This window comes from Bolinopsis microptera, chromosome 13, assembly GCF_026151205.1.
Source record: "Bolinopsis microptera isolate Bmic1 chromosome 13, MBARI_Bmic_1.0, whole genome shotgun sequence".
In the NCBI taxonomy this organism is placed as follows: domain Eukaryota; kingdom Metazoa; phylum Ctenophora; class Tentaculata; order Lobata; family Bolinopsidae; genus Bolinopsis; species Bolinopsis microptera.
This window is the reverse complement of record NC_087084.1, coordinates 11,617,495-11,640,381: the sequence shown is the minus strand read 5'-3', so window position 1 is coordinate 11,640,381 and position 22,887 is coordinate 11,617,495. Positions and strand designations below refer to the sequence as shown.

Sequence of the window (22,887 nt, the reverse complement as noted above, 5' to 3'; positions counted from 1 at the left end):
TATATAGATATATGTACAGGGAAAGGAAAAAGCAGGAGCTCACATCGTGTAGGTTATCGAGGCCATTACCGAAATCTCTTTTTGGACGTTTTTTTCAATTGTAGTATACGATTTTTCAATTGATTTTTTATACGGTAAGCAAAAAAAGCGATTGTTAAGCATTAATAATTGTGATTTATGATATAATTTAGTCCGACGATAGATAACAAATTTCAACGGACTTTGACTTGTAGGGACATGTTAATCCGTTCAAATAAGATCCGATAAGGTACATATAATTCAGTTAAATTTAAATGATGACACAGTTGATGTTATTTATAAAATAATTTAAACATTTTTTCCAAAAATATAGACATTTATTTCAACTCTTCTAGACATAGTCTCCATGATTTTGAAATTGTGGGGTTTGCTGGGTTCATGCACGACACATTTTAAGCTTAAACCAGTTCACTGTTCATTTTTCCATTGAAAACACGTTAATTAGCATTAACTGTACTAATTATGATGCTAATTATGCGTTGGTGGGGCATTTATCAGCTCCACCACAGATAGTTGCAAGTTTCATTTCCTCAGAAGCGTAGGCAAACGAGCCCTTGCAGCTCATTCCGGTAAAAGAGAAGCTTTTCACGTCTCCGTATACCTCCGCACATTGTCTTGTCAGCTTCGAGGTGAACAAGATCTCACCCTCAACACTAAGCTCAACAACTCCATCGTTGATGGCAAATCTCCAGCCAACAGTTCCGACAGGAAGCCCCTTTACCTTGTACCTTATGCGTTGAGGTGTGTGACAGCTGACACAGCCGGACATTGAGATCCTGTTCAAACTCCACTGGAACTGTCCGATTGAATCTCCATCATTTTTATACATGACGATGGTCTTGACTTTTCTTTTGTGGAGGAAGGAGCGTACTCCAATACCTTTAGAGCCGGCGAGCCCACCAATCAGCTTGACAGAGCATTCTGGGTTTGAACAGAAACCACATTCTGGAGTCCAGCAGTCGCAGGTCTTCTTACCATCTGGGACTACTGGGACTGGGTCTACTGGGACTACTGGGACAACTGGGACAACTGGCTCTGGGTCTACTGTGACAACTGGATCTGGGTCTACTGGGACTACTGGCTCTGGGTCTACTGGGACTACTGGCTCTGGGTCTACTGGGACTACTGGGACAACTGGCTCTGGGTCTACTGGGACTACTGGGACAACTGGCTCTGGGTCTACTGGGACTACTGGCTCCGGGTCTACTGGCACTACTGGCTCTGGGTCTACTGGGACTACTGGCTCTGGGTCTACTGGGACTGGGTCTATTGGGACTACTGGGACAACTGGCTCTGGGTCTACTGGGACTACTGGCTCTGGGTCTACTGGCTCTGGGTCTACTGGGACTACTGGCTCTGGGTCTACTGGGACTACTGGCTCTGGGTCTATTGGGACTACTGGCTCTGGGTCTACTGGGACCACTGGCTCTGGGTCTACTGGCTCTGGATCTATTGGGACAACTGGCTCTGGGTCTACTGGCTCTGGTGGCCCCCTTCGGCTTTCTTGATCCGTCACTCCTTTAACTCTTTCACCCTTTTCTAAAAAATGATATTCTCTTAACTTTTCTTTAATTTAATATTAAGTTCCTAAATCCGTCAAAGAGAATGAAGGGCAATGTTGTTAAAACAACGTTAGAATTTACTAATGCATCTACAAGCAAGCTCATAATGATTAGTGGTCGATAAAAATCAAATACTGGGTGTGCTACTTACCAATCGTTTGTTTTCCTTTTCCTTTTCCGTGCTCAATGACTGTTTCTCCTCCTCCTTTTTCCTCTGAATTAAAAATACATTATTATCAGAAAAACTGACTTACTCGTTTTTTCTCATTGTTGCAATTCGTTAATAAAATCTCAATATTTCCATACTTCAAATATTTCAAATTTCAATAATGATTCTACGAACCTGCGCATTCTTCCTCGGACTCATCTGACCCGTCAGTGCACTGTGTTTTACCATTACAGAAGAATTTCTTAGGAAGGCATTGCATACCGTCCGCACACTTCTTTTTGGCTGCCGGACACTCGTAGGCTGGTAAAGTGATTATTTATTATTTATTATTTGTTTATAATTCATAATTCTCAACTTATAGTAATATAATGAGGTCTGATCGTCATCTTCGTACAGCGTTCGATGTCTGTGTGAAGGTAAAATGGTGATATCCTCTGGATCAGGCAGAGGTCGAGTGTTATCGGGATTATTTCTGTAGTAGTGGAACAGCAATACTCCCATTACCTTAGTATTGCTGTTCCACTATTATAGTAATATAGCTTAATATTGTTAAAATAATTTGCTTACCAGCACAGAATGCAGGATCTTCGTCCGATCCATCCTTACAGTTTGGCTTTGAGTCACACAGATCCCATACGGGCAGACATTTATTACCATCACACTTCTTTTGGTACCCCGGACACTCGTAGGCTGGTTTCAAAAATTAGATATAGTAAAATTATATACAGTACATTAATTATAGTTATACAATATACATGATACAGTGATTTGTTGACTTATTAAATGTTAAGTGGACAAAACTTTGATAAACTAAAATTTACTGACATTTTACTTATTTATCAAACTTAAATAATAACTAATTTAAGCTTATTAGTTAATTAAGCTAAACAATAACTGATAAAAGTTAATTAGCTTATTGAGTTATTCATTTAAATTGTAACTATTATAAGAAAATAAGCTAATTAAACTAAATAATAACTGATAAAAGTTAATAAGCTTATTGACTTTTTGAGTTAAATTGTAACAAATATAAGCGAACAAGCTAATTAAGCTGAGTAATAACTGATAAAATTTAATTAGTTTATTGAGTTATTGAGTTAAATTGTAACTAATTTAAGCAAATAAGCTAATTAAGTTCAATAATAACTTCACTAACTTATACAGAAATCCGGATCTTCATCCGATCCGTCTAAACAATTGATACTTCCGTCACATGTTGACCCTTTAGCGACACACTGGTCACCACTGACGCACTTTTTCGTGCCGATCGAGCATTCACCAGAAACTAGTTTGAACATAATAAATATGTTATATTGAATTAAAGCAGTGCTGAACTAACTTGAACCTAGGAAATCTGCCGTTTGAATGCGGAGCTTAAATGTTGCAAATTAAAAATATTCTCCATATAATTATGTTCATTTTGGAAAAGTACTTTTTTCACTAAGGTAAATGTTATGTTGAATATTATTTCAAATATCTATTCTGATAAGTGCTAACCATAGCAAATGTCGTCACTCTCATCGGACCCGTCAGCACATTGTGCGTGACCGTCACACTTTTTTAGATAGGAAGCACATCCATTTCCGTCAGCACACATCATTTCGCCATCTCTACAAGCGCAGCCCACGTCGTCGGACTTGTCGTTACAGTGAGGATATCTAAATTTATCACATTTTCCAGATGAAGGAAAACACTGGATTCCATCCGCACACTTCTGCTGTTCAGCAGGGCATTCAAAACCTGTATAGTACTTTTGTAGTACTATTTTATAGTATTATTGTATTGTATATTGTTAGACTTAGAGCTATGGAGGTAAATTTTGTTCAGTTTTTTTTGCAACAGAATATTAATCCAAATCACCCAACTGCTTTCCATCTTCGAAACAAATTTCCTACTTTGTCTATCGAATGAATAAATCCTAACCACTCAACACATAATTAAAACTATATTGAGGAATAATTCTGCATACTTGTGCAAAACTCCGCTGATTCATCAAAACCATTTGAACACGCAGGACCTCCATTACATAGACCACTGTTGGGAACACATTCGTCAATATCGCCACACTTTGTTTGTCCCTCCGGACATACGTACCCTGAAATTGTTGTTTTTGAAAATTATTCACTTTTGAATGGGATCGCTGATCATTATTATACGTAGTGACTAACTTCAAAATTTGGTATATTTTCGAGACTTTGTAGGGTCTCTAACACTATTACGTCGAAATAAACAAAATCCAAATAATTTGTATGAACGAATCAACAACAAAAACACGATCAAACGGTATTATAATATTTCACTCTTTATTGGACGTGACATTGTGGGCAGCAGAAAAATAAACAATAAGATAAAAGAAAAAAAGAAACAAATGGAAAATATTTCAAACCTTTGTTAATGGTTGTGGTTGGACCCTCTGTAAAATAATTATGTTAGAAATTATTGTTAAACATTTTCACCAAGATGATACATTAAAATGTATCCATTATATTTGTTGTGCAGAAATGTGTCTAATCGCAAATTGCTGGTAGTAGTTAATTATGACATGAATATGAATATCAATGTGTTGATACCAAGGATTTACATACAAATTTACCGTCATTTGCATAATTAAATAAATTTACATAAATAAATATATAAATAAAAACTTACCCTCTTCAATCACACCTGAAATTTGTAATATGTTTATGGTTTACAACGACTCTCCAGATTCAAACTAGGTTTTAGTTCGTTCGTGTTATTCAGAAATCAAATATAAGTTAGAAACCAAAAATCATACGTTATCGAAAGTATCACCTCTTTGCGAATCGTTCATCTGGCTTAATAATTGCTCATTTAAACCGTTTCTATAAATAGAATTATCACAAGCTCACCCTTTTTAGTAAAGTACTCTTTTACAGTGACTTTATCTAATAAATAAATAATTTCCTCGCCAGCAGCATCAGCCTCTGAAATAAAATAAATAATTGAAATAGCTTGAATAATTTAACTACCTTATCGGACCTTATTTGGACGGACATTACTTGAACGGACATAATTATGAACGGACATTAATATGAACGCTAGAAGGCAATCAAAACCATCAAAAATCCGAATTTGTTTCAACCTTTTTTTTACTTTTTTTAAATATTTTTAGCAAATGATTTTCAAATCCATTTTTCATACACTAAGCAAGAAAAGCAGTTTATAATAAGTAAAAATGTTAAAATATGTGTACATGATCATTATCTAATATCACATATCATCTTCATCAAATGGGTTTTCGTGCAGGGAGATATCCCGGTTTGTCTTCACCTTTATCGAGATGGGTGGTATGGTAGAAGGTATCGTAGCTGACATAAGCCACCGAAGGTCGCCTATACCAAGTGGGGAGCTATAAGAGATAAAGCTAAGCTGTACTTTAGGCATTCAAGTATCTCTCTAATAGAGCAGTTGGGATCGTTCATTGCCCGGTACGACTACGAGTTGGACAGACAACCAGTTGTAAGACAAAATGAGGTAGAAGAAGCCGAAGATCAACTTCAAGATAGTGATCATGCAATAATGACAATGTGATATTTACAATTCAGATTGTTAAAATTTTATAATACCTTGTTTTTATTGATTCAACGATATAGTTTAGTCTAATGATAGCAATTGAAATTGACTGAAATTAAAAAGTTGTCATATTCTGGACAAAAAGTTCGAAATGGAAAAAGTTTTGAAAAAAAATTCAACGGACTTTAACTTGGACGGACATTAATTGAACGGACTTTATTTGAACGGACATTAACGTGAACGCTAGGGCCTCCAGCGTTCAAGTAAGTTCCTTTAAATAAGGTCCGATAAGGTAGTTTCAGATTAGATGCTAATAAATGGTGCTGTCTCAAAATGCTCCCAAACATAAACCTAGAAATAAAGCATAATGCCTTGTTTGTCATGAAACTTGTAACATATCACGAAATCACAATGCTGGCAAGCATTACCGTTGCCTTTATATTCACAATACTATTTACCCCCTATACTATTATATCCCCTTTATTGTTTTCCAGGCATTAAAAAGTTAAAACTCATCGAAAGTAGTTCAGCAGGTATATTTAAGTTCAAAACATTCTAATTCAATGTTAAAGATGACAGGAATAAGAAATAGTTATGTGGAGGTTTTTAAGAAATTTGCGCAAAATACGCGCCAGCTTAGGAATTGTAATAAAGCTTATTGAATGGGAAAAGCGAGCGACCGATTTCATTCTCGGTATCAATTTGCATTTGCGGACGGTTCCTCAAATTAATATCATTTCCTTTTGTTTGGAAAAGAGAGACACTGGCAGCGGTTCACTCTACCCATGATTATGGGTTTTGGTCAAATTGAGTATAACAAATTTGGTCAGTAAAATGTCAATGCACTCACCATCATAACAATCGTTCACAGAATCAGATCCCTTTTGTGATAACTGTCCGCCAGGACAGGGGGTGCAGGATGTAGCTCCTGCAGCACTGTAATGGTCAACTCCGCATTCCTCACAGCCGTCAGCTGACATGAAGCTTCCAGCTGGGCAATCTGTAAAGAAAAACTTGTCAGCAGGTGTTAGAGATAGTGGCAATCAATGCCGAAAATTTAATTACGATTTGCAATAAAACCCTTGAAGTATTAACAGATGTTTGGGACTGAAAATAGATTTCTATTCTAGGAACAATCCCTAAATATTTCGAATTGATCGATGCAGCTGATATCTGGCTATTTGATTTGACATGAAAATAAAATAGGATATAGTGCACATAAAAATCTTAGTGTAAATATGTACAAATCCTTCTCCTGACCTGCGAAAAGAACCCCTTGAAGGCATAGCAGTATGATGCACGCTAGCATCGTGCCCTTTAAAACCATGGAACTACCCTGGTAAGAGATTTTTAAAGGTTATACATCACGATAAATGCATATTGGTTGTTTCTCTAAGCTTCCATTGATATTTCTAGTTGTATTTCTTGGAATGAGATGAGATCATGTAAACACTAAACAGTAGTTATTATGCTCCACCCACAATCTTCACTTATATACATTTAAGTACAGACTACAGATTGACAGAGCGACAGAGAACAAATTCAAGTACAACTTGGAGTTTGGGTGGGTCCGAATAATCCAATACAATTTAATTCGATACGAATAGTACAACAACCACGAAAATTAAGACATTGCCCCGTTGGCCCGTTATATTATCAATACTTTGTATCACGTCGTGATCCCCATCGTCGTTTCACTACCCCTGTAGAGTTTCTACGATACAGGCGGGTCATACGACGTATGACAATCAATACTCAATGACCTTATTTCTGATTTTTCACCTCCATAGAGTTTTCTATGTATAGTAGGAAAAACCGTCAAAATAGAAAAAATTATGCCGTTATGAATGTTGAATATGGAACAATTAATTTTCATATTTGCATAAACAGGAAACCTCGAAGCAGTAAAATAGTAATTTTAGGAATAAGATATAGTGACATCCCAGGCTCTATAATAAAAAGTGTATGAACAAAAAATTCACGGCCGGACCTTCACAAGTGCCCACTGCGAATAATTACGTTATTTGTTAAAATAATTTCAAGGTTGTTAGTATGAATGTTGAATATGGAACAATTAATTTTAATATTTGCATAAACAGGAAACCTCGAAGCAGTAAAATAGTAATTTTAGGAATAAGATATAGTGACATCGCAGGCTCTATAATAAAAAGTGTATGAACAAAAAATTCACGGCCGGACCTTCACAAGTGCCCACTGCGAATAATTACGTTATTTGTTAAAATAATTTCAAGGTTGTTAGTAAATTATTTAACGATGAGAAACATTAAAAAATTATCATTGCAATCACTTGAAATTAACCAATGTGTCATTTTACTGACACATTGATTAATTGCGATATTAATTGCGATACTTATAATTGCGAGCTCGAATCCCGGTTGGGCAAAAACTGAAGGAAGGCCCTTACTCGCCAAAATATAGAGCAGATGACATATCAGGGGATCTCATAAGAGCATAAGAGCTGTAAAAATGACACGAGACATAATCATATGCCTAACTTAACTTTTATTATTTAATTTTAACGCTACCATTAAATAATGCAATGATTAAGTTAAATAGTCTGAATTGCATCTTCCGTTAATTAAGTCTGTGATCTGTGCAGCTGCAACATTTGCAGAACAACATCCGCAGAAATATATACACATGTTAGACAGTTTCTATAAACTTTTACTTATAAATAGATATAAAATTTGTTATTTCAAATCAGATTATTGTTGGACTCAGACCAACTTGGACTGTTCCAAATTCCTAACAACGATCGGAGATAAAATAAAATTGTATCCTTATTTCTGGAAACAGAAGGAACAATTCGAATAAAATAAGTTTCCTAAAAGTTGTACAAATGGCACGAGTGCATAATCATATGCCTGGCGATTAGGAGATACCTTATACCTTATCGAACCTTATTTGAACGGATATCAATTGAACGCTGGAGGCCCTAACGTTCATTTTAATGTCCTGTCAAATTAAAGTCCGTCGAATGTTTTTCAAAAATTAATTCACTTACTGTCCAGGATATGACAACTTCTAAATTTCAGTTAATTTCAATTTCGCTATCATTGGACTAAACTATATCATTGAATCAATGAAAAACAAGTTATTACAAAATTTAAATATTCTAAATATCATATTATGGCACTTCTGCACTTTCTTAATTTACAGTTCCTCGTTCATTTCTTCGGAGTTACTATTAATCTACCTCTACATCTTCTAGATCTCTAACAACTGGTTGTTTATCCAACTCGTAGCTGTACCAGGTATAAATGAGCGATATCAACTGCTCTACCAGAGATACTAGAATGCCTGAAGTACAACTTGAGCTTTATCTCTAGAACGGTAGCACCCCACTTGGCACTTCACATAATGTCCGTTCAAATAAAATCCGATAAGGTAGGTCCCAACCGTGCTGCAATTAAATCTCTATACAATTATAAATATGGAGATAAATCATAAGTCATAAAAGAGAAATTCGGTATAGTTCAGAATATCATGGATAAAATTATTAATGTTGATACTTATATAATATACCTTACGAGACATATTTATGTTCGACATAATTCCGGTGACCTAAATGATTTGAGAACGAAAATATGGGAATTTTTCCGAAAACCGCCACATTTCTTACCCCAAATTAAGTCATGATATTTGAGGATTTTTTTCATCTCATTATTTTACAAAACTGAAACCCAATATTTGAGAATATTAGGTACAAAGATCTTTTCTGATCAGCTGTTTCATCTTGTAAACAATTTCTCCGGAGCCTTTGAAAGTTAGCCTCAACTTAATTTATAATCCTCCAGAGAATATAGGAGACCGACAGTGTTTGTTATCTTCCACTACTCCCGAAATTTCACCGCCGTGGCCAATATAAAAGGCCAATATAAAAGTAGTGACAGACTAACACTCTAATCTGATCACAACCCTATACTAACCCTAACCCAATCCTTAACAAAAGCATACGCTGAAAGTGAAACCCTAACCCTGACGAGAAATTATACCAACTTCCTTATACGATCATATCACGTGATCGAGACAGTTTTCCGCCAATATCTCGCCAGGGGAGCATTTTAACCCTATGTCATATTGTCATGGGGGATGATTCGGTATCAGTGTTCGAAAATACATCAATCAAAGTTGGTTTCAATTGTGTCTGTAGGGGCCAGGGGGCCCTTTTACTCTTTTAGAGAAAAGATCGAGTTTACAATTTTCTCAGGCGGTGTTACCCGTATTCTTACGAAATACGATGATGCCTTACCTGGGGGACCCCTATCATGCTCATATAAACAGAGAATAGAGATTCGACGGAATGACAAGCTGAGCGCCACCTAGTAAAATGATGGCGATGCCATTGCATGATGATCGACCAATTTTTAGGAATTTTTGCAGAAACAGCAAAAGTTATTACATTAAACAGTCTGAATTACGTATTCCGTTCATGGAGTATCATGAAGTATTATTTAACTTTAAGTCTATTATATATGATCCGTATCATTAAGTTTATGATCTGGAGCTGCAATGCATTGTGCGACATTTGCAGATATGTGATACAGACAATAAATTATTAAACAATTTCTTTGAACTTATAAATAGTTATAATTTGTAGTTCGAATCAAATTACTGTCGGACTGTTTTGAGTTCTTAATAAATGATAAAGACCGGCACAAAAAACAAAGGGAACAATGCAAAGAAATTTAGTGTCTCGATCAAAGTAATTAGTATATAACTATAACAAATAAATATTTAGCCCGCAGACTACTGTATGGTACTAGTACGTTATCACTTTATCAATATATTAATAAACCATTGGGGAAAGGCAGCTTTATTGATTTTGGGGCTAAACAGTAAACAGTAAACATTTATTTCAACTTGAATACAGCTTATTATGCCCCAGCATACAAACAACAAAACGGCTTTATGTTTATTTATGGCGGATATGATATGATATTAAAATCTGGAAATGACTACCGTATACCAACTACGGTCGTTTTTAGGTTTAATTCTGAAATAGACAAAACCAATAACTTAACTTTAGTTGCCGGTTGTATATAGACTTCGGTGCGGTAAAAAGCAATGATCTGTTGATATTGATAATCTTACTATAAGTATATATAAAGCGAAACGATATATATGGATCAGGATGGATCCGTACCATTTTACTGACACCACGGCATCAACTTTAACACGACTTTTCGCAAAAACCGCGTAAAAGATATACAACTGGAACTTTTTTGACTGGGTCAAATGCAACAAATTTGATACCGATCGATATTTTTGATGTGGCATAAAGTGGATGATGATTAATCACTCTACACTCGACTGTCACGTGACTTTTTCAACTCGTTCTCTAGCTCAAGCTGGCCCTGATCCTGAACGACTCTTCGAAACCCGAACCCTCTTATCTGATCACAACCTTAACCCTAACCCAATCCCTAACGAAAGTATATGCTGAAACCCTAACCCTAACGAGAAATTCAACCAACTTCCTTATACGGTCATATCACGTGATCAAGACAGTTTTTCGCCATTATCTCGATATTTTTGATGTGGCATGAAGCAATATGGTTCGGTGATGATAATGCTTTTTATTGCAATGCTGTAATAGACGCAACAGCTAGCTCATAGCTGAAACTATAAACCGAAAATATGTCTGTTTTGACAATAATTTTGTTATCGCAATCCGTTTTTATGAAATATACTCCTTCTTCGAGTGATATAGATTTTTATAATTTATCAATCGAAGAAGGAGTATATTTTTAAAAAAGAGACAATTAAAATATAATACGCTGTAAGTTTATTTATGGTGAACACTTTATTCGTTTAAACAACTTGACCCGCCCAACAATTCGACGCTTCTAAAAAATCACGAATTGCAAACGTGATAATAAATATAAACTCCTGCTGCAGAGCTCAGCTGCAACGCTTAGCTCAAGCTGCACTTGTCTCACGTACGTTGCGACCTTACTAACTCAATCTAGTTGACCTTCAGTGACCTTTCCTGTCTCACATTGACCAAATGATGCAATGCACACGTGTCCGGTCAGGCAACATCTGCAGGAAAGCTGCACAAACCAAGTCAGCACTCGATCGTTAATAAAATTACTAACAAAAAGATATTTTAAGGTGGGTTTTAGGTAATCCAAGTCGTGACCTTTTACTTGACTAGACACCCCTGAGATTCTAGAATATTTGTATAATACGCGGTTTGTAGTTCAACCAATCGATCAGTGCAGCATAAAGTTCTAAAAACAATTTTGTTTTCTGCAGATTATGCGTTACCTGGGAACGTCAGACTTAGATTCCATATAAATGTAGATGAAGATGTGGTGGAGTGACAGGCTGAGCGCTGCCCTGAAACTTATATGCTGCACTGCACTGATGTCTGATGAACGCATTAGCCGAATAAACTGCAGAGAGACCTGCTGGCGCCAGTCCCTTCCAAAGAGAATGGTATATAGATTATAGGGGTATGACTATAAAGCAATGGTATCGATCGTTGCAGGATACAAAATATTGGTCATATTGGGTGGCTGTTTAAGACTTATAGTATAACATAATATGTGATCAGACTCAACTTAAAACGCATATTTTGTGTTTTTTTAACGATCTGCGTAGTGACATTATATACACTACAGATCACAGCTACCATCTGTATCGGAATGTGGTATAAATTAAAAACACATGTTATTAGTAATTTAGATGTAAAACAGTGTGTAAATACTTAGATACTTAACTATACAATTTACTTACAACTATTTACATTTGAAGTAAAATAATTCATATTAAGTACACCTGAAGTCTAAAATAACTGAAAGATTTTCACACATAAAAGAAGCTTAAATTTTCTGAAAGCAAGTCAGATAGTATAATTTAGATGGATTTATCAAGAACTGTCATCAAAGTGTTATTTCTATCGCAATCTTATCCAAAATTTCCCATCGGATTTTGAATCCTCTATCAGGATTACTTTAAGAAATCAGTTGTTAATTTACTAGACATTTGCTTGACGACCCGGGACATTTGATTATATATTGAAATAAACATGACGTCACCGCTTATTATAACGTCACTATAACGTCACTGATCACTATTGCAGCATTAACGAAGAAGCTGAAGTGTATCGGTGTGTGCTGGAATTTTCAAACATGTCTTCTGTCACTGTAGTTCCGTATGTTGGAGTGTCCTGTTGGAGGATTACGTCAGATAAAGAATTCAAAATGATACGACACCAAAATTTGCAAGGTTCAAATACCAAGCACTCTGTAGTTTGTGGTCATATCCAATTTAACGTAACTTTTTAAGATTAAACATTAAATACGTGTCACGTATATAACAGTAAAAACCATGGCCGTCGGCCGACTCGTAACGATCAGTCGGCCATGGTTTCGTAATTGAACATATTATTATCACTACAGTTTATTTAGCGGGCACAGAATCTAAAGGGATGGTCATAATATTCATAACCTATTCAGAAAATGAGCATAAATTATCTATAGTTTATGTTTAGACAAAAATAGGCGCAAATATCTAATACTGAATATTGGACAGTCATTCGATGAAGATCCTTAGTTTAGGCGAAGTGACTGAAACGATATCAAACAAAATTTATCAAAATTCACAACCGGTAAAATTTATCGCCTTAGTTACTTGAGATCTAAATAAGGAGTTGGTGCTCTGCAAAAAGCAGATGAGAAGCAGATGAGAAAGAGGTTTGACAGCCGTCTTCTGCTCGATTCGGTAAATTTGGCGGTCAAGATCAAACGTTCGAACAGAAGTTAAGTCTAAAGCCGCGCCGTCGCTGTTTGTGCAAAATGTGCTATCCCTAGCAACAAGAGCAATTTTATCACATAAAATCAGTTCGGAGAGCGCGCGTTACATTTAATAGCCACTTATGTAAACCAAACAGCACTCAAATCTTGGGTTATAGCGTAACATGTTAACATGGTTACAACTTACAATAACGAGTTGGCTAATTGCTAAATGATTCAGCTACTTACGATCGTGCCAGTTGTTGTTTTCAAGTGGGCAATTAGTGTAGACTGAGAACTGTCGCCAACATCAACTATGTGATCAACTGGCATCAAGTGACAACTGAAAGGAAGAACATTAGCCCCCGTTGACAAAGTGTTTCCCGGAATAAAAACAAAAACAGTTTGGGTCGGGAGTTTCGTCAAGATTTGTCAAGATCATCAAATATTTTGAAATAAACGAAGATTATGAATCAAATCGTTTCGGCAAGTTGTTAATTATTTAAGTGTACTAAATTTTATGTGACACAATTCATGTTTACATGATCATAAATCTAAACGTACGATTGTGATGGCAGTCCAACTGTCAGACAGTATTCCCATTCTCTGATAAAAACGTCGGATATTTTCCCGGCTCCTAAATTCTCTTGTAGAATCTGGAAAAGATCCGGCTTCCTGGAGATACGAAGTGTAACTATGGTAACTAGAAGTGTAACTATGGTAACTAGAAGTGTAACTATGGTAACTAGTAGTGTAACTATGGTAACTAGAAGTGTAACTATGGTAACTAGAAGTGTAACTATGGTAACTAGTAGTGTAACTATGGTAACTAGTAGTGTAACTATGGTAACTAGTAGTGTAACTATGGTTACTAGCTACTATATTTTCCCGGCTCCTAAATTCTCTTGTAGAATCTGGAAAAGATCCGGCTTCCTGGAGATACGAAGTGTAACTATGGTAACTAGAAGTGTAACTATGGTAACTAGAAGTGTAACTATGGTAACTAGTAGTGTAACTATGGTTACTAGCTACTATATTTTCCCGGCTCCTAAATTCTCTTGTAGAATCTGGAAAAGATCCGGCTTCCTGGAAATATGAAGTGTAACTATGGTAACTAGTAGTGTAACTATGGTAACTAGTAGTGTAACTATGGTAACTAGTAGTGTAACTATGGTTACTAGCTACTATATTTTCCCGGCTCCTAAATTCTCTTGTAGAATCTGGAAAAGATCCGGCTTCCTGGAGATATGAAGGCCCGTAAGTATTACATTTACCGTGGAAAAATTGAAATTGATACACAGCTCTTACGTTTAATATTTAAAAAATACAAGGAAAAAAGTTAAATATTTTGTTCCAGCGCTTGTTAACACACCTCCGACATGCAGTGAGCAGTATTCTCATAGCACCTCTATTGAATGTCATGTAACCAACAGCCGTGGCAGCAGAACTTCGCACGAGCTCAGCAGGTGAGTACAACAGCTCAATCAGTGTGTCCATTGCTCCAACGCTGACCAGCGCGGCGGGGATTCCTAGGGGCAGAAGAGAGTGTTATCAGAGTGAGTCAGGGATATACGTCGTACTTTAGATGTTGATGAAATTATTGTCGAGAAGATAACGATTTTTCGTAGTTTTGGGACACCGCAGGTCACGTTGTGTTGTGTTTCATGGACACGTTTAATCAGTATTGATGAAATTAAGAGGGAATAATTTTACCATGTTGGATATTTGATGAGATATATTCTCTTACCTGCTCGGGTGTGAGCTAAACTAGCGATATTGTTGGCAGCTAGCTCTTGTATCAGTTCATTATCGCTCTGCAGTAACTGATATAATATTTGGATACCTGACAAAGTTATTTGTTAAACATCATGGTAATATCAAAGGTTGTATGTTATTGCAATCTTTGAAGACTTACTTGTAAATTTGTCTGATTTCAACAATTTTTGAATAATCTGAGTGACCAAACTAAAATGTCACAGTAACCAATACAAAATAGTATGATGATAATTATTAATTTGATGATGTATACCTTGTGCCATGACTAACACGTGATCTTCACCGGTCATTACACGTGCTAATATTATCACCTGAAATATTTCAGTTTAAAATTACAAATTAATGAGATCAAATATTGTAGATTGAGTTTGAAATTTTTCGTATGAAATGATAGTTCGATAAGTCAAACTACTACAGCTTCTTGGTTAGATTATTTAATTTTTTATTTCCTTTGTCTGCTTTTAAGTGGCTTTATTATTTACTCTACAGTGATAAGTAGTCTTCAAATGAAACCCAACATTGAAATGAAATAACTAAAACGTATCAAAGGCAAATGAAAATAGAAAAACACCACAAAAGTCTAAAATTAGAAAAGAAGCTTCTGGTAGCAACAACAAAAAATGCACTAAGATCTACCATACAGTACAATACAAACATGTCAAGACTGAAGATACATAATAGTTACAAAATATCACGTTCAAAAAATGTTGTTTCAAATACTTTTCTCGTTTGAAAAAGCTCCTCAATTCAAACAATCAATTTATACAGATTAAAGTACAATAATATCCGCACACATAATAGTTCCTCAATTAAGACTAATAATTTACAGAGTATTCTTCTTCAAAACCCCCATCAGAAACATTCCAGACAGAAGTAGGAGCGTCCCCAGCCCTCACGCTGCCAGCAGGAATGTGCCCAACAGAAGTGCCTAGGTAGGGAATGTCCTCAGGCTCCTCATCAAAAACTTCATCAATAGAACCATCCCTAGAAGGAACGTTCCCAATGTCCTCATCAACAACATCTCCAGCAGAAGCATCTCCAAAAGGACTGTCCCCAGCATTCTTATCAAAAACATCCCCAACAGAAACATCTCTAGAAGGCATTTCCCTGACGTTCCCATTAGCGATATCCCCAACATTTCCAGCAGGGATTTCAGGAATGTCCCCGAGAGACCCCAACGGAGTGTTTCTCGTAGAATTACCTCTAGTCCAATTATCCCCAACATTTCCAGCAGTGATTTCAGGAATGTCCCCGAGAGACCCCACAGAAGTGTTTCTCGTAGAATTACCTCCAGTTGGGGTACCCCCAGCAGGAGTGTTCCCAGCAGAATTCCTAGCAGCAATTTCCTTCATGTTAAAGTTCTCTCGTCGTAACCTCTCAACAACTATCTGCAAACTGTCCTCACTAATCCCCGCCTGTTGAGGAGTCCTCGTTCTTTCAGCTGCTGAGTTGGTGGAGGAGAAGAGGAATGCAGCCAGATGGAATCTGGTCCGGAATGCTAGGTGCAGTCTGGCTCTCAGGAATGCTCTGAAACTTCGTACAGTCAGACTGTAGATGAAGAAGTTGGATAGTGCACTTAAAGCCATGCAAGCTACAGAGATCCTGTAGTATAATGAGAAGAAGAACTTAATTGAAGTGGGAGTTACCCCCACGGATTTCTCAAGGATACAGTAGATGGAGTAGGGAAGGAAAGCCATGGTGAAGACGATAGCAGTGAGCAGAACTGTAAGGATTCCTTGCCAACGCAGACTTTTCCGACTTTTGCTGACAAACTTTTGCGCCTTTACCAGCAGAATAACTGTTGCTATGACTAGAACCACGTTAGGTAGAACTGGGATGATGACGAATATGATGGACTGCAGATACCTCCAAACGTCAGAAGTATACCCGTACATGCAGCTGTAGGACCTGTAATCAAAATACACATCACTTTTATCCACGGCCAGGAATATGATGGGGTAGTACAGAGATAGAACCCACATTCCAGTACAGATCTTTTGAGCCTCGTCTCCAGTCCAGCTCCTCAGAGGGAAGGACATCATCACCAGTTTACTCACAGTCATCAGACAAATCAGGAGGACACCAGCAGTGGCGAAGTAATGCCCGAAGTAGGGTATTGCAAAGCAGATCCAGGGACCGTACATCTGTTTCTTTGCGATGATTGAGATGAGCTGGAAGGCGAGGTAAGTTGAAGTGAATCCTAGGTCAGCAGCTGCGATGTGTTGGATGAAGGCCACTGTAGCCTTGTTCAGTTCAAATGCCCGGTACTTTATCGAGCCCACCAAGATAGCGGTGTCTCCGAGGAGAGAGGATACAACCACAAATAGGTACCATGCTGCAAGCACGGCTCTTTCTCCCTCGTGCTGTATCCCGAAGAGGGTGTCGTTGGAGTAGGTGGTGGAGTCCAGTTCCACGATTGCACGGAATTACTGTTAAACGGTAACAAATTGGTGAGATGGGGACGTGACAGTGTTTTAAGGGACAAATTTGACGAACGGTAATACTTGTGATATTCTACTCATTGATCGGTTTAAAACAGCGAGGTATCACGTGGTTTGAATTTTACGGGTGGTTTAAATCATAATCATCATGCTGAGCTGATACCTACTTGAGTAGATAAAATCATTATGGTAACCAGACTACTGGTTGAGGTGACCATATTATCCGCACATGTGAGCGCGGCCTCGCTTAGGGTATTTTTCATCTGGCGCCTATTGTACTGATACTCAACAACCATATTTTATTGATGCGTTCATCTCAGTAATCTTAGATTTTTGTTACATAATCGAAACATTTGGTAATTTGTCTTAAAATAGATGAAAGGTCGCTCAACAACAGTAATATGATCTAAAGAGCGGTGATAAAAATGTGATGTTAGTATTTTTATAGAACATTGTCATCGCAAATAAATAAATCTCATACTACTGGAACGTTCTAGAACATTCTAGAACATTCCAGTCAGAATGCTTACCATACCCCAGTGTTCAACAAAATCACCAACAATAATATTAATTGTTCACAGTCTTACCGCTATATAAATAAAATAACTGGATATATTTGAAAGTTTAACCTGGAAAGCAGCGTGACCTTGTTCCTCTTGATCATCTGAATCTAGGAACTGTATAAACTGCTCGTAACGAATCTCGCCTGAGGAAGTATAATTTGTTACAACTTTCATGGGGAGTACCTACCACACGGTTTACAATCGTTTAGCTGCATAATTCCAATACAAATTTACGATATGGTTCTAGCCAACATGTTTCCTTTAACATGACAGAACTAACCTAAACTTTATAAATGTTCATAATCAGCTAATCCCAATCTACAAGTCCACGACCAGAACAACAGAAGAATCCACTGAAACCTACACAACTCTCCCACTACTACTATATACCACTTGACACATCGCCGCTACACAACACGTGAGGTGACTGAAACTAGCACGTGACTGCCACGTGACTGCCACGTGGTTGAAACTAGCATGAACCAGATCTAATTAATACACCAGGGCGGGTTGCTTGCGGAGTAGGGCTGGCAGATTGCTTGCGGAGTAGGGCTGGCGGATTGCTTGCGGAGTAGAGCTGGTGTATTGCTTGCAAAGTACTTGACACATTGACACGAGCTTGTTGACGGCAATTTGGACGTGTTTGTGATGGATTATGACATGGTGCACTGTGCAGGGATCTAGATCTTGCGTTATGTTTATCAAGTGGATTTGTTGGAATCAGCTTTGTGAAAACTATACAGCTAATATGTTTGCTGCGATGTCATGGTTGAGACTATGAATGTATTAGTGCCCAGAGCGAGATTTACTAAATTTACTTGTTTGATTTATCATTACCTCCTTTGACAATGTTCTTTTGAGTAGGAATATGATTGTAAGCAAATGTGGTCAGAGCCCGTCCAGCTCCAAGAGATACCTGAAGGAGGGAAAACTGAGTTAAAAAGGGATTCTTACTACTATGTACTACTACTACTACTACTACTACTACTATGTCGGAACTAAGTCCGATCTACGCCAGAGAACCCCCTCCATATATCCCTGTCCCGCATCAGGTCCCGAATCAGGGATTCTTGGGCAAGAAATTTGATGAAAATTAATGTAAAAACATAGAAAATATAGTAGTAGAATTGAGCTTTCATTTACAGAATCCCTGTATTGTTTGCCTCCTTATTCGTTGAATAAAGATCCGGCCGCATATTATAAAAATCCCTCATGTGACATTAGACTCCCTCACGTGACGTCACACTCCCTCACGTGACGTCACACTCCCTCACGTGACGTCATGCTTACCTCTCTTGTAGAACTGTACAACAGATCAATCAGTAGAGTGAAAGTGAACTTCTCTTTGAGAAGAAGTTTCTGATTATCCGCATGTGCGAGAGTTATGCAAGCCAGAGCGTACGCTGATTGTACCTGATATTATTTAGTTATATAATCATGTAAGTTAGTCACTTAATACATGATTATATAAAGTGTTAATTAGTCAATATTTAGTTAAAATATCAATCGTAACTTGGAATGATTAGAAGGTTCTGATAATTGTATAATTAGTACTATAATTCCTATCTTAATCGGTAAATTAGTCGACATGGTGAAAATTAACCCGAATAAACCGCACTTTGACTAGTTTATTCCGAAATTTAGCGCGAACGACTTCACTAATTAACATGAAATAAAATAAACTTGAAATACAGTTGAGAACACACGGCTCTTCAAGAGTGATAGTATTAATCAGCTAGAGGACCGGATAATCAAGAATTCCAGAAAATGGACATGATCCAACATACTACTAGGTCTTAAGCTACTTGAGCTACTGATTCATTAATATACTGAAAATGAACTTGAATAATACTTTTATCTCACTTGATTAATTAAGATGTATAAAACGTAGTATGGGTATCATCGTGCTGTGTTAGTTTGATGAAAAATAACTAGGTTTAGGTTGTGTTACTTGAGAGATTTATCAATCACCAGGTCGTTCTTGTTAGAATAGAGAAAATGCAAGCCTAAATTATGGAATCGTCTCAAAACACCGATAAAAGCAAATTTGAATGTGGTATGATTATTCTGATGACATTAGATAAGAGGAGCAGGTAAGAGCAGATAAGTGGAGATAACAGCCTGCCCATATTTACCAAATCGACATTAAATTTTGCCGTATTCGGATCAGATTTAAGATTCGGACAACAATCGTTTTGCGGTCACCTAATTCGGACAGGAGTCACGTTCGGACGTGCTAGCACATTTACCTTGGCAAGATCATTAGAATTGCCAGTTACAAGAGATACAAGAGACTTGATCGCTCCTCCGCCAGCAATCGCACTCTGATTCAGCTTCACTGGTGTGTGGGCTAATCCTGGAATAATGGAGCATGTTGATCATAATACTATCTATTTTATCTTATTCTATTAGAACAAAATACATTTAAGTACAAATCATTAATTGTGAATGGTGAAATATTAAGTATTGTATTGGCTTTAACAGAGCTTCCATTGAACTTTCAAGATCTGAGTTTAAAGACATCTCCGGTAAACAAACATGCCAAAAAACAACACGTGATATCACGAAAAAACACGTGACATCACGAAACAACACGTGATAATATCATAACCAAGATAAGGTGACGTCACAAGCCACTAACCAATAGAAAGAGCAGCTAAAGTACTAATAACAGCTAGTAACACCCTCTCACTAGCACTTCCCTTCAACATTCTAACCAAAGGTAACACTCCTCCTGCCTCCCTTATCTTAGCTTGGTGTTTTGGAGCGCCACATGATAGGGTCGATAGGGCTTTCGCTGCAACAAACCTGAGTATTTAGTTGATAATAAACTAATTAATTAGTTGTTAATTAACTAATTAGTTGAGTGATAATTAACTAATTAATTGAGCGATAACTGCTGGTTGAATAGTTCATTAATTGATCCAGCTCCTTTTTCTTTTTAATCCTGGCATTTTAAATATGAAAATTGATAAATCAGTGTGCATACTACTATACTAGGACACGTTCATAAAAAGGTGGCACTAGAGATTGATTTTCCGAGATGCGTTTAAAAAATAGTCATTGCTCTTTGTTGGTTGATATATCTATCTAAATTTTTAAAAATTCGATTAAATTTCATGATGCTGAAATCACGGGGTCTCTATTGTTTATATCACGTCATGAGTTATCGTTATTTAAGTGCCAATGATTCAAAAATCACACATTAAGAATTAATGTAAGATGATTCTAAACTAGATAATCTGAAAAGTATTATTCACAAAGCCACCAAAATTGATTTGATGGCTATAATGCATGTGAGAAATGGAATGTCCTATCTGAAATTGTTATTGGGGCCAAAATGATTCAATAATCACAACTTAAACGCTGGAAATAAGCCTATTTTGAGCTGTGTTTATTGAATCACTTAACGTTTTTCTTGGCTATTCATCATTAATTAGGGTACACAATATCATTCAATAGTATTAAAACCAGTTAATGGGATCCAAAAGTCACATTTTTCTCTCTTAGTCTCTCAGAATACACTCACAGAGTGTAAATTCGCCATTAGAGGGCAATAAATGATTATCTTGTGATTTCTGGCTCATATTTGCACAATTAACTGAATATATAATAGAGATGAATGACTTAATTATGTGACATTTGAATCTTTTTAGACCACATATTAAAATTTTGTTATATATTAACTTTCATAGCATACTCCTTGAGATACAAGTATTTTAAAATACTTCACACATTTTTGGCAGTAAAAAATCAATCTCTAGTGCCACCTTTTTATGAACGTGTATACTAGGACCATCCAAATAAACATTCACAAAAGCTGTGGTATTGGTCTTCTGAGTACCTCATAAAAACCTGACTGAATTTAGTTCCGTCTTGAATCCAAGAAACATTCATCTCAGCAAGTCTAGTGTCTACACTATGTTTTAAAGACCTTAAAATGAAAATGAAAACTTACTGGATTTTCTCTGACTTGCTCTCAAGGAGAACTATCAACATTTCAATCCCTATTTTAGTGCCGATATCTCTCCTTTTAGTAGGGTCATCACCTGACAAGGCCCACAGAGCTCCTGATGCCTTCTCTTGTACCTGATGGTAATTATCTAATTAGCTTATTATTTAACTAGCTAATTATTTAATTAGCTAATTGGTTAATCTGTGAACGGATCATTAAGCCAGATCACTGACAAACCACTGCACTGTAAATAATAACCATACCGAGATTTTGCAATTTTCGTCAAGAAAATAAGCTAAAAATAATGACCAGAGTCTAGAGCAGAGTAAAAGATAAATATAAAGGAAATATAAGCTATTTATAGCTAATTATATAATAATAAAGCTCATATTATATAATAAACTTACGTCCAAGTTTCTTGGGTTAGACTTGAGCAGTCTGATAAGAGGGTTGATCCCACCCAACTCAGCTATCCGACCTTGTGAGACCGAGTTGGACTGAGCAAGGGAGCGGAGCGCACCCGCAGCACTCACTTGTACCTGGGAGACAGTGAGATGAGTAAAAGTAGTGGTTTTATTTGTATGGGTTTTATGGAGTAGTACAGTTTTGCGTTTTTAAAATTTCATATTACCTCTTGATTGTCTTCGAATCCATTTTCACCAATATCCCAGTTGTAATTTTCTCTTATACCATTCATATCGAACAATTTATTTAGACGAGAAATTAAGCAAATAGAGATTAAAGCTTTTTCGTACAGATAAAACTCCAAAGCCGTGATCAATCTAAGTCTCAAAAGCAACAAATGTAACAAAACTCGACCGAAGATTTCAAATAATCCGAATTAGTATCCAGGATAAACACAGTATATGACCACACCAATAATGGAGTGAGAAACTGAATAGATGATTCACTCTTTGAGAAGCAATTCAATGCATTGACCACTGTGATTGACAGCGCACTTGGCACTGTTAGCTCCTAGCAGTGTCTTTTCTAATGTGGACTAGAGTGAGGTTACCAGACTAAAATTAGAATGATTAAACTAAGTGGTCGTTGATTAACAGTGCAGTGAACAGACAATTCCAGAC

At 36.8% G+C, this 22,887-nt stretch overlaps 2 protein-coding genes across 2 annotated transcripts in view; both read right to left on the bottom strand.

The window, feature by feature from the left end:
• Window positions 1-305: 305 nt before the first annotated feature.
• LOC134824898 (uncharacterized) lies at window positions 306-6,636 on the bottom strand. The gene is made up of 12 exons (XM_063836901.1): window positions 6,565-6,636; window positions 6,155-6,304; window positions 4,641-4,715; window positions 4,420-4,434; window positions 4,157-4,183; window positions 3,740-3,865; window positions 3,268-3,510; window positions 2,927-3,055; window positions 2,338-2,460; window positions 1,945-2,070; window positions 1,753-1,815; window positions 306-1,578 (listed from the first exon to the last, which is right to left on the bottom strand). The coding sequence occupies exons 1-12, from the start codon at window positions 6,629-6,631 to the stop codon at window positions 512-514; spliced, it is 2,211 nt and encodes a 736-aa protein (XP_063692971.1). The 5' UTR covers window positions 6,632-6,636; the 3' UTR covers window positions 306-511.
• A 5,367-nt stretch (window positions 6,637-12,003) lies between these two features.
• Window positions 12,004-22,887, bottom strand: part of LOC134825208 (ankyrin and armadillo repeat-containing protein-like) — a 41,625-nt gene continuing 30,741 nt past the window's right edge. Inside the window, exons 24-36 of the mRNA XM_063837359.1 lie at window positions 22,210-22,341; window positions 21,806-21,936; window positions 20,489-20,655; window positions 20,097-20,203; window positions 19,138-19,260; window positions 18,685-18,763; window positions 17,914-17,990; window positions 15,097-15,154; window positions 14,815-14,910; window positions 14,440-14,596; window positions 13,632-13,742; window positions 13,317-13,410; window positions 12,004-12,502 (exon numbers count right to left, since the gene is read on the bottom strand). Of these exons, the coding sequence (XP_063693429.1) occupies window positions 12,407-12,502; window positions 13,317-13,410; window positions 13,632-13,742; window positions 14,440-14,596; window positions 14,815-14,910; window positions 15,097-15,154; window positions 17,914-17,990; window positions 18,685-18,763; window positions 19,138-19,260; window positions 20,097-20,203; window positions 20,489-20,655; window positions 21,806-21,936; window positions 22,210-22,341 (1,428 nt within the window). The 3' untranslated portion in view covers window positions 12,004-12,406. The remainder of the gene's footprint in view (window positions 12,503-13,316; window positions 13,411-13,631; window positions 13,743-14,439; window positions 14,597-14,814; window positions 14,911-15,096; window positions 15,155-17,913; window positions 17,991-18,684; window positions 18,764-19,137; window positions 19,261-20,096; window positions 20,204-20,488; window positions 20,656-21,805; window positions 21,937-22,209; window positions 22,342-22,887) is intronic.